Source organism: Myxine glutinosa, chromosome 10 (assembly GCF_964187855.1).
Source record: "Myxine glutinosa chromosome 10, kmMyxGlut1.1, whole genome shotgun sequence".
In the NCBI taxonomy this organism is placed as follows: domain Eukaryota; kingdom Metazoa; phylum Chordata; class Myxini; order Myxiniformes; family Myxinidae; genus Myxine; species Myxine glutinosa.
Window position 1 is genome coordinate 40,713,471 of NC_136270.1, and position 17,898 is coordinate 40,731,368.

Consider the following 17,898-nt stretch of genomic DNA (forward strand, 5'->3'; position numbering starts at 1 on the left):
CTGTTCTACGAGGATGAATCACCATGATATCTTCACACTGTTCTACGAGGATGAATCGCTATGATATCTTCACACTGTTCTACGAGGATGAATCACGATGATATCTTCACACTGTTCTAAAAGGATGAATCACGATGATATCTTCACACTGTTCTACGAGGATGAATCACTATGATATCTTCACACTGTTCTACGAGGATGAATCACTATGATATCTTCACACTGTTCTATGAGGATGAATCACTATGATATCTTCACACTGTTCTATGAGGATGAATCACTATGATATCTTCACACTGTTCTACGAGGATGAATCACAATGATATCTTCACACTGTTCTACGAGGATGAATCAACATGATATCTTCACACTGTTCTATGAGGATGAATCACTATGATATCTTCACACTGTTCTATGAGGATGAATCACTATGATATCTTCACACTGTTCTATGAGGATGAATCACTATGATATCTTCACACTGTTCTACGAGGATGAATCACAATGATTTATTCACACTGTTCTACGAGGATGAATCACTATGATATCTTCACACTGTTCTACAAGGATGAATCACAATGATTTATTCACACTGTTCTATGAGGATGAATCACTATGATATCTCCACACTGTTCTATGAGGATGAATCACTATGATATCTTCACACTGTTCTACGAGGATGAATCACAATGATTTATTCACACTGTTCTACGAGGATGAATCGCTATGATATCTTCACACTGTTCTACAAGGATGAATCGCTATGATATCTTCACACTGTTCTACGAGGATGAAACACTATGATATCTTCACACTGTTCTACGAGGATGAATCACTATGATATCTCCACACTGTTCGACGAGGATGAATCGCAATGATATCTTCACACTGTTCTACGAGGATGAATCACTATGATATCTTCACACTGTTCTACGAGGATGAATCACTATGATATCTTCACACTGTTCTACGAGGATGAATCACCATGATATCTTCACACTGTTCTACGAGGATGAATCACTATGATATCTTCACACTGTTCTACGAGGATGAATCACGATGATATCTTCACACTGTTCTACGAGGATGAATCACTATGATATCTTCACACTGTTCTACGAGGATGAAACACCATGATATCTTCACACTGTTCTACGAGGATGAATCACCATGATATCTTCACACTGTTCTACGAGGATGAATCACTATGATATCTTCACACTGTTCTACGAGGATGAATCACTATGATATCTTCACACTGTTCTACGAGGATGAATCACTATGATATCTTCACACTGTTCTACGAGGATGAATCACTATGATATCTTCACACTGTTCTACGAGGATGAATCACAATGATTTATTCACACTGTTCTACGAGGATGAATCAACATGATATCTTCACACTGTTCTACGAGGATGAATCGCTATGATATCTTCACACTGTTCTACGAGGATGAATCACTATGATATCTTCACACTGTTCTACGAGGATGAATCACTATGATATCTTCACACTGTTCTACGAGGATGAATCACTATGATATCTTCACACTGTTCTACGAGGATGAATCACTATGATATCTTCACACTGTTCTACAAGGATGAATCGCTATGATATCTTCACACTGTTCTACGAGGATGAATCGCTATGATATCTCCACACTGTTCTGCGATGATGAATCACAATGCTATCTTCACACTATTCTATGAGGATGAATCACAATGATATTTTCACACTGTTCGATGAGGATGAATCACTATGATAGCTTCACACTGTTCTACGAGGATGAATCACTATGATATCTTCACACTGTTCTATGAGGATGAATCACTATATCTTCACATTGTTCTATGAGGATGAATCACTATGATATCTTCACATTGTTCGATGAGGATGAATCACTATGATATCTTCACACTGTTCTACGAGGATGAATCACTATGATATCTTCACATTGTTCGATGAGGATGAATCACTATGATATCTTCACACTGCTCTACGAGGATGAATCACCATGATATCTTCACACTGTTCTACGAGGATGAATCACCATGATATCTTCACACTGTTCTACGAGGATGAATCACAATGATATCTTCACACTGTTCTACGAGGATGAATCACTATGATATCTTCACACTGTTCTACGAGGATGAATCACTATGATATCTTCACACTGTTCTACGAGGATGAATCACTATGATATCTTCACACTGTTCTACGAGGATGAATCACTATGATATCTTCACACTGTTCTACGAGGATGAATCACTATGATATCTTCACACTGTTCTACGAGGATGAATCACTGATATCTTCACACTGTTCTACGAGGATGAATCACTATGATATCTTCACACTGTTCTACGAGGATGAATCACAATGATTTATTCACACTGTTCTACGAGGATGAATCAACATGATATCTTCACACTGTTCTACGAGGATGAATCGCTATGATATCTTCACACTGTTCTACGAGGATGAATCACTATGATATCTTCACACTGTTCTACGAGGATGAATCGCTATGATATCTCCACACTGTTCTACGAGGATGAATCGCTATGATATCTTCACACTGTTCTACGAGGATGAATCACTATGATATCTCCACACTGTTCTACGAGGATGAATCACTATGATATCTTCACACTGTTCTACGAGGATGAATCACTATGATATCTTCACACTGTTCTATGAGGATGAATCACTATGATATCTTCACACTGTTCTACGAGGATGAATCGCTATGATATCTCCACACTGTTCTGCGATGATGAATCACAATGCTATCTTCACACTGTTCTATGAGGATGAATCACAATGATATTTTCACACTGTTCGATGAGGATGAATCACTATGATAGCTTCACACTGTTCTACGAGGATGAATCACTATGATATCTTCACACTGTTCTATGAGGATGAATCACAATGCTATCTTCACACTGTTCTACGAGGATGAATCACTATGATATCTTCACATTGTTCGATGAGGATGAATCACTATGATATCTTCACACTGTTCTACGAGGATGAATCACTATGATATCTTCACACTGTTCTATGAGGATGAATCACTATGATATCTTCACATTGTTCTATGAGGATGAATCACTATGATATCTTCACACTGTTCTACGAGGATGAATCACTATGATATCTTCACATTGTTCGATGAGGATGAATCACTATGATATCTTCACACTGTTCTACGAGGATGAATCACTATGATATCTTCACACTGTTCTATGAGGATGAATCACGATGATATCTTCACATTGTTCTATGAGGATGAATCACTATGATATCTTCACACTGTTCTGCGATGATGAATCACAATGATATTTTCACACTGTTCTATGAGGATGAATCACTATGATATTTTCACACTGTTCTATGAGGATGAATCACCATGATATTTTCACACTGTTCTATGAGGATGAATCACAATGATATTTTCACACTGTTCTATGAGGATGAATCACGATGATATTTTCACACTGTTCTATGAGGATGAATCACAATGATATTTTCACACTGTTCTATGAGGATGAATCACTATGATATCTTCACACTGTTCTATGAGGATGAATCACTGATATTTTCACATTGTTCTGCGATGATGAATCACAATGATATTTTCACACTGTTCTGCGATGATGAATCACAATGATATTTTCACATTGTTCTATGAGGATGAATCACAATGATATCTTCACATTGTTCTACGAGGATGAATCACAATGATATTTTCACACTGTTCTGTGAGGATGAATCACTATGATATCTTCACATTGTTCTACGAGGATGAATCACAATGATATTTTCACACTGTTCTATGAGGATGAATCACAATGATATCTTCACATTGTTCTATGAGGATGAATCACTATGATATCTTCACACTGTTCTGCGATGATGAATCACAATGATATCTTCACATTGTTCTATGAGGATGAATCACTATGATATTTTCACACTGTTCTATGAGGATGAATCACAATGATATTTTCACACTGTTCTATGAGGATGAATCACTATGATATCTTCACATTGTTCTATGAGGATGAATCACTGTGATATTTTCACACTGTTTTATGAGGATGAATCACTATGATATCTTCACACTGTTCTACGAGGATGAATCACTATGATATCTTCACATTGTTCTATGAGGATGAATCACTATGATATATTCACACTGTTCTATGAGGATGAATCACTATGATATCTTCACACTGTTCTATGAGGATGAATCACAATGATATTTTCACACTGTTCTATGAGGATGAATCACTATGATATCTTCACACTGTTCTACGAGGATGAATCACTATGATATCTTCACATTGTTCTACGAGGATGAATCACTATGATATCTTCACATTGTTCTATGAGGATGAATCACTGATATCTTCACACTGTTCTACGAGGATGAATCACTATGATATCTTCACATTGTTCTACGAGGATGAATCACTATGATATATTCACACTGTTCTATGAGGATGAATCACGATGATATTTTCACTCTGCTCTAGGAGGATGTATCACTATATATTCACACTGCTCTATGAGGATGTATCATAATGATATCTTCACACTGTTCTATGAGGATGAATCACTATATCTTCACACTGTTCTATGAGGATGTATCATAATGATATCTTCACACTGCTCTCTGAGGTTGTATCACAATGATGTCTTTAGCAATGGTGTACTGTAGTTATTATCCACAAATGGATGGATGATTCAAGTAGATATTACAGATACTCCATCCACCTTCCCTTTAAAACAGCTGTTCACCACCATCTCTTATCTTCCCCCATCCAAACCCTTGATCTTTCTACCCCCGTTAATTCACCCCTGATCCACTTTTTTGAAATCCCGACTTCTTTCCTGGAAGTCCTAGCTGTGTCCATGTGTTTTATACCTCTCCCACCCCCCACCCCTCTTCCCATGCCTTCTCCCCCAAGCTCTCTACCTCCCACAGATCTCCCGATGTCCCTGTTCTCTGCTGTTGTACTTGTGTGCTTCCCTATCTCTCCCCATCTTGTCTCTCGCTCCCTTTATTGTACGTTTTGTGTTTTTTTTTTTTTTGTGTGATTAATGTTAGCTCTTACACGAACCTCGATCTTGTATCCAAAAAAAACAAAAAAACAACTCCCAGACTAGCGTGTTTCATTGAGGTTTAGCAACATCTGGCTCTGCAACTGATCCTAGTGTGTTTCCTTTCAGTGCCAACATGCTGATCGTTTAAAAGCTGTTGAACCAGCAAACAATATATCCATTTCTGGTTTTATTTCAAAACTCAATGACCTTCCAGCACAGACTGCAGATGTTTTCCACTCAATTTTAATGAGCAAGAATTACATTTTAGCAGCAATTGTTATTTCACTGGTTGGCTCTTTACTGCAGCAAATATCTTGCAAGGGGAGTCAAAAAACATTTCCCCAAACCATTAAGAAATGGACGGTTCTGTGCCAGCAAAACCCATTAGTTTCTAAACTTTTTTGGGCACAGACACTAAGAGCTCATTTTCAATGTAGTTTCAAACATATTCCACCAAGCTTTTGGTGTTTCGATATTCATGTTATCCGAATGGAAGTCATGTTTTTGGCTCTGAACCTTTTTAGTGTGAAACATCTTTTTGACTCCCTCTTGTTATCCCTTCCACTGCAGGACGTTATGTTTTCACCCCTGTTTGTCTGTCTGTGAGCAGGATATCTCAAAACGATATGGACAGATTTGGATGACACTTGCTATACAGGTTGGGTGTTAGAAAAGGATGAATTATTTCGATTTTGTTGAAGATCCGGATCTTAATACAATGATTTTTTTTTTTAATTTTCAAGTGATTCTTTACCAATTAGATATACGTCCAAAAATGATATATACGATGATATTTCAAAACCTTATGGACTGATTTGGACAAAACTTGGTGGGCATGTTGGGTGTGTGACAATAAGTGATTGATTCGATTTTGGTGGATAGAAAATGAAAACTGTTCAGCCTGGCGGAAGTATGCGCTCTTCCGAGTGCTGTTCTAGTAGATTTGAATGTTTATATTTCTTTCCTACGAACCCAATCGATTTAAAAGCCAATATGCCTAAACTCAAAAGTTGAACAGAAATATGTTTTGCTTTTTTTATGTTTGGAAAAGCCTCCTCAACAACATATTAAAAATTCTCCTCTGTATCTGCAAGCAAAATAAGATTTTTTGGGAGGCAAGACTTGAAAAAAAACCCCAAAAATAATACGAAGGATTTCTGGAATATTTCTTCTAAGTAAATATTGCAATGAAAAATGTTCATATTGCCATGTTTTATTTTTAAATACAACATGTAAAAGAAGTACAGATACATTCAAAGTACACCGCTACCATGCCAAATAAATAAACAACATCCTCCAGCGCGGCATTGCAGGGGCGCCTTTGGCGCCCGGCAATACCGCCATGCAGCACATAGGCAGAATTGGGAGGGAGCGGTGTACAATAATTGATTGATTAAATGCATAATTGAAATCAATAAATAATAATCGTAAAATAATTTCTTAGTCAATTGGCTAATAGCATATCTCAACGACCATTGTTTCATCTGAAGCTGTAACTTTTTGAAAATTAATTAAATAAGTCATTATTCGAAAAAATTAAACAATTAACTAATTAATTTACTTATCAATAAATAATTAATCGATTAAATGATCAACCAATAAATCAAAAATATCCTTTATAGCCACATCACTAGGTCATAGTCATGTCCAAATATCAGCTTCCTAGCTCAAAAGGTGCCTAAGATATTGCCTAGATGAGATATTGCAAATATCAGCTTCCTAGCTCAAAAGGTGCCTAAGATATTGCCTAGATGAGAAAGAAAATAAATAAGTGATTAATAATGAAAATAAATAAATAATAATCGTAAAATAATTAAATTATTAATCAATTGGCTAATAGAATACCTAAACCACCACCATTCATCCGCATGTATAACTTATAAAATATATATTAATTAAGTCATGAATTGAGTCATTAAATAATTAATCGATTAATTGATTATTCAATAAATCAAAAATACCCTTTATAGCCAAATCACTTGGTCGTTGTCATGTCCAAATATCAGCTTCCTAGCTCAAAAAGTGCCTGAGATATTGCCCAGATGAGAAAAGAAATAAATAAGTACTTAATTAATCAATAATAATTAAGTAATTGATCAATTAATTTTAAAAAGAAAAAAATTGATTAATCAAAAAATAAAAATACCATTTGTGCCAAAGCACATGCTCACGATTGTGCCAAAATTTCAGCTTCCTAGCTCAAAGGATGGTTGAGATATCCCCTGGAAAAACAAACAAGAAAACAAGAAAGAAAACAAACAAGAAACCGGAGTGAAAAGTGAGTACTTCCTTTCAGCACGCATCATCGCCGGGCCCCCTTCGATGCCCGGCGATGACGTTATGCAGCACCTGGGGATGGAGTAGAAAAGTAGCGGTGTACAATGATTTTTATTTTGCGGTAAATAAGCATAATTACTGATATTTGGGGCCAAAAATGTAGTTTCTTAATACAATATTTCATCAATTTTTGGGAAAAAATAGCATATTTCGGAGAACTTTATAACACAACAACAATTTTGTTCAGAACATACTCACATGCTTAATGATATGTTTAAAAGGCAATTCAGATAGCATATCAGAAGCATCTTTGGAATTATGACACTTGGAATAGCCTATGCATAAAATATTAAATAATGACTTTTTTGCAGGTCAGTAGATGAGGTGAAGAGAGCAAATGCAAAATATGGTGTTTTATTAAACAGCTCTTTTCTCTAGAAAGAGGAAAGATAGAGGGGACAAAAAAGAAAAAGGGAAAAAGAAAGAGAAAAGAAAGAGGAAAGAGGAGGAAAGAGGAAAGATGAAGAGGAAAGAAATGCAGTGACATCGACAGATAAAAGTTTTCGAGGACTTTTAAAGGCAGCAAATGAACGTTGTGTTGATGATTTATATGTGTGCATTGGACAAAAAGTTCAGGAGAATGTCATCATTCACACACAGACGATAGAAAAGTTGCGAGAAAAAGGAAGTCAAATGAGACACGTGATGATCGAGGTGCTTTGCATTTAGGTGAGAGAGTATTTACATTTAGCGAAGACATTGTTTTGTGGCAAGTCCATTAATGACATGAGAAGGCAAAAGCGTTACAAATGGTTTTATAAAGTCAGAACAGTAGAATTTCAAGATAAGATCGATGAAAATAGGAAAGGAATGACAACTGGGGAAAGACAGATATGGCTAGGATTGAGAATTCTCCGGATACAGTTTATGAGCTGTCTTGTGGTGTTAAGTTTGGAACAGAAAGAGACATTTCAGATGATAATAATGAAATACCCACAAATAAAAAAAGAGGAAGACAAAAGAATGTCGTGAGGGAGGCTCCTTTTATGAAAGTTGTTCAGTATCTCGAAGCAAATGATGAGGAGCAAATAACTGTCAATAGTCCGATTGAAAAGATGAAAGACTATCGGTGATGACGTGTCAGGGCACATTTAACTTTCCGCATATGAAATTGAGACTAATAGATTACTTTGGGGGAAGACCTTATATTTGCTGAAGTCATTGAAAAGCCATATGTGGTTACATTCAGGGTACAGCATCAAATATATTTCACTACTTTAATTCTCTCCCAAAAAGTAACCTGGAACAAGAGAAAATGAAGATAATTGAAACGAGAACGGCACTCAGTGGAGAGCACACCTCCACCTGGTGAACAGTTTTCATGTTGTATCCCAATGATAGGCCGGATCTGGATTGGTCTTGTCACCTAACCAATTCAACCACCAAGTTTATTCATAACTCGTCCATAACTTTTTTTAAATATCATGTTATATATCGCTTTTCACCCGATCTCTCACTGGTGAAGAATCACTTAAATATTAAAGAATTCTTGTCGCTGAATCCATATTCAGATCTTCACCAAAATCGAAACGAATAGTCCATTTCACACACACAACCTCTCCACCAAGTTTCGTCACAATCAGTCAACAACCTTTTGAGATATCCTGCTACATATCAATTTTAGCCATATCACTCAATAGTGAAGAATCACTTTTAAAATTCTAAGAGCTGGATCCGGGTCCGGATCCGGATCTTCACCAAAATTGAATCGATTCTTCCTTGTCACACACACAACCTGTCCAACAAGTTTCGTCCAAATCATCCATAACTGTTTGAGATATACTGCTATATGTTGGTTTTAGCCCTATCTCCCAATGGTGAAAATCACTTTAAAAATTAAATAATTCACATATCCGAATCCATATTCAGATCTTCACCAAAATCGAATCTATTTGTCCGTGTCAGACACCCAACCGGCCCACAAAGTTTCGTCCTAATCCGACCACAACTATGTATCGTTTCTGGCCCTAACTCCCAATGGTGAAGAATCACTTTAAAAATTTTAGTAGCCTGATCGGAATCCGGATCTTCACCAAAATCTAACCATTTCGTCCTTGTCACATACGCTACATCTCTGCCAAATTTCGTCCGAATCCGTCCACAACTTTTGGAGATATTTTGTTCACAAACTGACAGACAAACGGACAGACAATCAGACAGACAGGGGTGAAAACATAACCTCCATCCACCTTTGGTGGCAGAGGTAACAAGCTGCTGTAGGACATGCCAGCATGCAGGCAGTTAGGCCCAGTGTTATTCTTGCACCTCTACAGGTAGATTTCGGTATTCAATGGCACCTTCATTTTGGGCAAGATTTTTGGTTGATATGCTAAGCAATCTTGAATTTTGTTGCACCCCCACCACCAACTCAAGTCTTCCCCTGAAAGCACATGACAACTCCACACACTGGGCGGACATTGTACCTATGGTCTTGCTCGGTACGTGAGTTGCTCTGAAAGATTACCTTGGTTGCTCCACTGCAGAGCTAGTGTACAGTGCAATGTTTCGTCTCCCAGGAGAACTCTTCTAGGCATCTGATGACACCTTGCCCAATGCCAGCAACTATGCCAACCAAATTTGTGCGGACTTGCAGGGCCTCCGGGTGACAACAGCACATATGTTTGATATTTATGGTCACAATTTCCTATCGACCATTTATTGTTTTGGCTTTGACTTTTATGGTGCGTTTTGCATGGACAAGCAACACCTATTCTTTTGTTGTTTCCTGTAGTTCAAATAATGCATTGGGAGGGGGAGTACTGTAGCGACAGCATTTTGCCTTTAGTATGTAGTATGCAACATGTAAATGTGTTGCATCTCGTGTTTCCTGATCCAGTGGCAGCCGGAAGTGACGAGCGAGCGAGAGGAAAATAAAGGATTGACAGGGATCCCGCAGGTCTTTGATATTTTCCCTTTATATGCTAAATGCTCTCTATCCCCTAGATGAGCCTCCATAAACTGCTCAACTCTACTTTATTTCCTCCTTCTTTTCTCTCAACTAGTATCAAATTACCTCTCCGAGTCTATCCAGTCATATTCTTCCCTCTAACTCCAATAAAACGGCGATCACAATCTCCTTTATGACATCAACGATTCCTCTTTCCATATTTTTTATGTTCCTACTGAGTCTCTTCTCCGGTTGACATGAACTCTTTTCCACATTTACCCTGTTTAACGGCTTTTCCTGTCAGCTCTTATGTTCCTTGCTTATTCCCTCTCCTCCCATGTCCTTCGATTTTCCACTGCTTATGTTACGTGTCTGTGTCGTGGATTTCAGTTGAATGCCAATGTCAGGGATTTCATACATTTGGTCCTGTTACCAGGGCAGCCCTTGAGCATTCTGGGAATTGAACAGAGCTGGCAGAAACGACCCCTCGCCTGTAATAACATGGCCTGTTGTAGTTTTCAGGCTCCGACCATGAGCAAAAGCTGCGTGGACGAGAAGATAGCTTTTCCCTTTACTAAGCAGCCCCAATTGTTATGCTTTCTGTCTCGTCTTTGAAGTTTCCTTTCATTATTTCCTGTGCAGTATAAAAACCATGGCCTGATGTGTTTTGTTGAGAAGCTGCTGTTACTCTTAAATGGCAGCTTTCCCATGTACATGTGTATCCCCTGTACCTTTAATAAATTCTCCTGTAACTGTCTGAGTTTGGTCAAATTATCATCCCTGAGGGGGCCCTGGGGGGTAAATCCCTAGCATTTGTTTCTTTCCTTATCCATTTATTTGTCTACCCTTTCCCTTCTGCTCCATTGTTGGTGTTGGCCTCTTGCCTTTCTGCCATCAATTATTCTCTGAGCTTCAATGTGTTGGAGAAAAATATTGAGCAAACAAAGTAAAAGGAATGATAAAAGTCATGGTGTGGGCACCTTTTCCGCTGGATAGGCTTCGATTGTACCCCACAGGGCTGAGGTATTCAAAGAAAAACACAGCAACAGCTGATAGTACGAGGCAAAGGATGAACATCATGACCCACACGGCAGCACTGAATGGTTCTGCGGATGGGACAAAGGATGGGAAAAAGCGGCACAGAGCAAAGAAAAGGAGGTGTAAGACATTAGATAACTGCTGGAACCTAAAATCAGACAATGTTTCATAAGAAAAGCATTATGACGTAATGCCTGATCTATCCAGAATTTTCAGTTTACGTTGGACTACTTGACAACACCTAATAAGGGAAACATATGAAAATCTGTTAACTAAATTGTTACCAAAAAATTTCTTCACCAATATGTTTGTAAAGGTGTGTAATAACATGTGTTAAAATGTTGAAGGTCAACTCCCGTGGGAAACCCAGAAAAAAAGCTGTTGAATTCGGGTACCGAAAAATTATTTTCGAGAATTTTTATTTTTTTTAATCGGCCCTTAAGTAACTTATGAGGGGTCAAATAAGGGTTTTTCATGATTCTGAGTTGATTGTTAACATTTATATTTCACCACAGACACTCCTTTGTGGAAAAATAATTTCTAAATATATCTCATTTTCTACTTTGCAGGACATGGAGTCTAGCAATATGGATGAAGACGTTACTCCACCTGTGCTCAATTGCTTCATCTGTGCACGCTCGGATACACCAGCTGAAAGGCTCATACAGGCAACTCCAAAGGGATACTCAACTTTATTGAAACAAGCAGAAACTGTCGAAAATGTTACTGTTGTGGAACGTATGAAGGAGGCTCAAAAGGAAGGAAAACTGAGGTACCACCAGAAGTGTAAAAATGATCTGTACAACAACTTTGTTGCAACCACCAAGAAGTCAGCTCAAGCATCAAAGGCAGAGAAAGAGTCATCAAAGTTGAAGAGAAGACGCACTACTTGTGAGTTCAGTTCATCAACTGGCTGCAGTTCTAGAAGATCACAGTCAGTTGACCTCCTGTATAAGGATGTATGCATTCTTTGCAACCAACCAGCCCAGCTCTACAAAAATAATCCAGCACAAGCTAGAAAGAAATACAGAGTGCCAGATAATTTGACTGCAGATACACTGAAGGCAAGCTTGCTGAAGACAGCACGGAGTCGCGGGGATGACTGGGGCACTGAAGTCACTGGACGCCTGGAAGGGATCAACGACTTGGTAGCAGAAGAAACACTGTACCATTTGCGATGCAAACTTATGTTTGCGAGAGGTGACAGTTTGTCCAAGACTGATGAGGAAGGAAAAAGGAAGAGAGGACAGAGGAGTATTGATGAGGAGCGAGAGGCAGTTTTTATTGAATTCTGCGAATGGTTAGACTCAGAATTAGAGCATGGGGTAATGAACATGGACCAAGTCCATGAAAAGCTGCAGGAGTTTGATCAGTCACCAGAGAAGAGCCTTTCTTATTCAAAGCATTGGCTAAAGATAAAACTTCTAGAGAAATACGAAGACACCTTGTATTTCACAACACAGGAAAGAAGGGCAGATGTACTCTGTCTCAAAGATGGCACCGACAATATTCTGCGAGCGCATCATGCTAATCTTGACCATGGAGATGAGAAGACTCAGATCATAAAGACGGCACTCAAGTTCATATCCAATGATATTGCCTTGATTGATTTAGGTCCAAAGTCATACCCCACCACACACAGTATGACTGACATCGATAGTCAGCTGACACTTGTTCCTGCAAGCCTTCAGATGTTCTTGAGACCGATTGTCAAGACAGACGAAAGAGTTGCCGTTTGGGGGTAGAATTTTATTAAGGCCTGTCGACCTCGGTCTAGAGTATTGCCACACCAAATGGGGCTTGCCATACAACTTGATCATAGATTTGGGTCAAAATGGATGCTCAACAAGTTCCACCGGCTGGGATACACTGAGTCTTACACGGAGACACAAAACTACAAATACTGCTTCCTTAATAGTAGGAGTGGAGATGATGTTCCAGATACTTCTGGCACTCTTGACACCATTGTGGAGGAAACCGATGAACAGATCAATGATGAGGTTGCGGTTGATGCTGCGCTTGAGGATCAATCAGTGATGACAGCCAAAGTGCCAGCCAGTGAAAGTGAATTGTCAAGTAATGATCAGGTGGTCTTTATGGAGGTTGGGGAAACAAACAATGCAGTCACTCAGTTTGTTGGAGACAATATAGATTTAAACATTGTCTCTATTCACGGAAACACTCCCTTTCACTCAATGGGTTGGATCGAAGTCACCTCTCCGGCACCACCTTTGCCAGATCCACAGACAACAGCAGCTTTCCCCCGGGTGATCAACAATCAACTCAGAATCATGAAAAACCCTTATTTGACCCCTCATAAGTTACTTAAGGGCCGATTAAAAAAAATAAAAATTCTCGAAAATAATTTTTCGGTTCCCGAATTCAACAGCTTTTTTTCTGGGTTTCCCACGGGAGTTGACCTTCAACATTTTAACACATGTTATTACACACCTTTACAAACATATTGGTGAAGAATTTTTTTGGTAACAATTTAGTTAACAGATTTGTGAAATATCTCATAAAATGCCCTTACTAACCACAGCCTGACACCAGCTCAGTGTCATTGATGAAAATAAAAATGTACCACGAGTAATACTCCAAGGATATTTATCTTTAGCTTTAGGAATTAAATTAGGACAAGACTAGCATTGAACCTGTCGTTTCGCTGATGGTAGTTGAACAATATAACGAATATATATACATATGAATATGGATATATGTATATATATATATATATATATATATATATATATTATATATATATATATATATATATATATATATATATATATATATATATATATATATATATATATATATATATATATCTGTGCATTGTCTGTCTTGTGTTGTCTTGTGTTGTGTTGTCTTGTCACTGAACTACTCCCTGTGCATAAAGAAAGTGATCCATGTGTGCAATTTGTGAAGATTTAGATGGCCTGTATGCCGGTCAGGGCCAGCCGGTTTTTGTTAGCCCGCACACCACAAGGAAAGAAGCCGCAAGATGACGAAGCAGCAAGTGCCTCCATTTCCTTCTTCCATTTCTTCCCTCAGGTCCAGGTCCTGGGTTGTAGTGTTGTAAATAAAGGTCAAGTTTTGTGCATGTAAATATAGGAATGTTGCCCACCGGTTATGTGTTTAGTTCAAAAATTCCGGAAATACGCGAACAGTTGTGGGTGTGAGTCTGTTAGTTAGCTGCTCAACGCATTAGGAGGGACATATCTAGTGTAAATGATGTCGCACACATGGGTTACAGTTAAATGTTAGGGGGATTACATCTATGTATCACACGAATGATAAAAGTAAAAATTGAATACCAGACTCTACCGGTCGCTCCACCTGAGGTCGACTCGGGACGAGTCTGGTCGGAGAGGGGGGTTGTGTTGCAGTTTTGTAAATAAAGGCAACCCCCCCCGCCCCCCCCCCCATAATTAGTTACACCACAACATGTAGCCTCGCATAGTTAGTTATTTCTTATTAAATGTGAAGTATAGTCTCCTTCCCAGTGTTAGTATGCGTTGAGGCAGGCAGGGTAATGGTAGGCCTCATTGCAGCCCAAAGTGCCTCATCATGGGCCTAGGCCAGGCCTTGCAGGCCCGAGGGAGGAGCTGGATGACTTGGCTGGTGAGCAGCGAGCAGCCAATGGGAGCTGAAGGGAGTGGCCAAGGGTGACCAGTAAGGGGCTGTCAGGACACGTGACACCAGGCGGCCAATGGAGGCCCGTGGAACGTTCGAGTGGGGTGTCGGGGGGGGGGGCTATAAAACCCGGCCCGGACCCCCCACTCGCTCTCTCTTGCAGGCGCTCCGATCTCTCTCTACATATACGCCCTCTGACTCACGCCAGGCTCCTGCATATAGACTCTCTGCCTCGCTCTCTCTGCCTCGCTGATCCTGAGATACGCTGCTCTTCTTGTCGGGTTCCTGCTACATGCACGTCCTTGATCAACGCCCCTGCCGCGAACATCTCCGGCCGTGGTGTCCTGGGGTGGAGCGATCCTTGGGGGTTTCCGTCCAACGAGCCCGTCCAGGCAAACTGCACGAAGCGGCCGCGCTTTGTGCACATTACCCTCTTCCTTCCCTTCCCCGAACGAATCTGAGGGCCCTTGTCTGGGAACCTAGGTAAGGCTGCTAAGATTCTCCGCTTTGTCCCTTTTCTGTGAATACTGTACATTGTGAATAAATCCCGTGGTTTGGTTTCCAACCTGGCCGTCATCATCCTTTCAACATTGGCCTAGCATCGCCCCGAATTAAAACCGCTCGATCGGGTTCGATATTGTTAACGGCACGAGTTACGTGACGCACAACCGCTCGGGCGTCCAGTATCAGCGTGATTCGTGTGGGGTTCAGTCCCCGTTCTCACAGCTGCGTGTGGCGAAGGTACTCAGGTCGTGACCGTTAACCTTTCCGCACGTAGCTGCGGGCTCGGCGGCTGGAATTGCTTCGCAATCCGTCCACCACGCGTTTAGTGTGGTTGGCGGCCTCGTGGACTCGGAGTTCGAGGGGGAGCAGGGCTTAACCCCCCCCCCCCCCCTTAGTACGTTGACGAACCCGAGATCCGCAACAATATTATATATATACTGAAACGCAAAAGAAACTTACCACCTTTGAAACCTTTAAATATCAACAATAACACTGCGTGTAGTAAATGTGTGAACTTATTTGTGGACAATAGTTTCCTCACTGTCAGACAAAACGGTCACAGATGGTCACTTGAACCTTCAATGGTCACTTCATAGCACAGCTGTTTAACAGCCGTTTTGACTGTCAGTGATTAGCCAAGGGGTACGGGATGATTTTAATGAGCTGCACATGATGTCTTGATATTGGCTTTAAAAAGGCCAGTGCAAAATGGGCATTTCAATCAACATGCCACGATTGTCAAGGGATCAACGGCAGCGTGCCCTGGGCATGCTGCAAGGCGGACTGAGCTACCGTGAGGTGGCACGTCGCCTTGGCTGTTCACACCAGACGATATCGGCCCTGGTGGACAGAGACACCCTCCACAACTCTGCAGATGACAGACCTCGATCAGGGAGGCCAAGAGTCACCACTGCAAGGCAGGAGAGGCAGATGGTCCGAAGTCACCTGCGGGATCGATTCCGGTCAGACCGATGGTCTTCTGGCAGTCAGACCATAGTCATGCAGTCGTCTTCCTGCAGTATCATTGGAGATCCGTGGGTTTGCACGACCCGGAGTTTCTGCCGCAGTGCGAGATGCTGGACGGAATCGATCCCGCAGGTGACTTCGGACCATCTGCCTGTCCTGCCTTGCAGTGGTGACTCTTGGCCTCCCCGATCGAGGTCTGTCATCTGCAGAGTTGTGGAGGGTGTCTCTGTCCACCAGGGCCGATATCGTCTGGTGTGAACAGCCAAGGCGACATGCCACCTCACGGTAGCTCAGTCCGCCTTGCAGCATGCCCAGGGCACGCTGCCGTTGATCCCTTGACAATTGTGGCATGTTGATTGAAATGCCCATTTTGCACTGGCCTTTTTAAAGCCAATATCAAGACATCATGTGCAGCTCATTAAAATCATCCCGTACCCCTTGGCTAATCACTGACAGTCAAAACGGCTGTTCAACAGCTGTGCTATGAAGTGACCATTGAAGGTTCAAGTGACCATCCATGACCGTTTTGTCTGACAGTGAGGAAACTATTGTCCACAAATAAGTTCACACATTTACTACACGCAGTGTTATTGTTGATATTTAAAGGTTTCAAAGGTGGTAAGTTTCTTTCGCATTTCAGTGTGTATATATATATATATATATATATATATATATATATATATCTCTATATATATATCTCTATATATATATCTATATATATATATCTCTATATATATATATCTCTATATATATATATCTCTATATATATATATCTCTATATATATATATATATATATATATATATATATATATATATATATATATATATATATATATATATATATATATATATATGTTACAGCACAGTAATATTGACAATCAATATTTTCAATTTTTTCTGTTCTAAAAACATTTTGTCAACTGATAAAAACCTAGCATTCATTTTAATAACTAGTGAGGTACCCGTGCTATGCACGGGTGGGAGGCCAGAAGCAAACAGGCAATGTAGAAACGGCGAATGCTAAAGCATGAAACCAATAAATTCCACATTCCTGTAGCACCTTCAGTTGCACGTCAGACATGGACAGCAGGTTCGTGAAGGCCTTCCATGAAAAACATACCCGTTCGCAAACAAACGGGTACGTTCACGTATATAAACATCGATCGTGGGTCCGTGGCAAATCTGCATATGACGATCCGCGAATTTCATGTTTAGAAAGTCGAAACCATCACGGCATATCATCATTCACTTGAACTCGATATCTCTTTTTTCATTCCAAACAGCATAACTCCAATCACAATTTAATCACAAAATAAACTTTTAACAACATTGTTAATGTTTCCTTCATTGTAAAAACTACAAAGTCAACAGTTAAAAGGATTTTGAGCCAATAGGTGTTACGGCCCT

General features: G+C 39.9%; 1 protein-coding gene across 1 annotated transcript in view; it reads right to left on the reverse strand.

The window, feature by feature from the left end:
• LOC137433520 (glutamate receptor ionotropic, NMDA 2B-like) overlaps positions 1-17,898 on the reverse strand; it is a 260,022-nt gene that overhangs the window by 128,372 nt on the left and 113,752 nt on the right. The window contains exon 7 of the mRNA XM_068125849.2: positions 11,327-11,452. Within this exon, the coding sequence (XP_067981950.2) occupies positions 11,327-11,452 (126 nt within the window). The remainder of the gene's footprint in view (positions 1-11,326; positions 11,453-17,898) is intronic.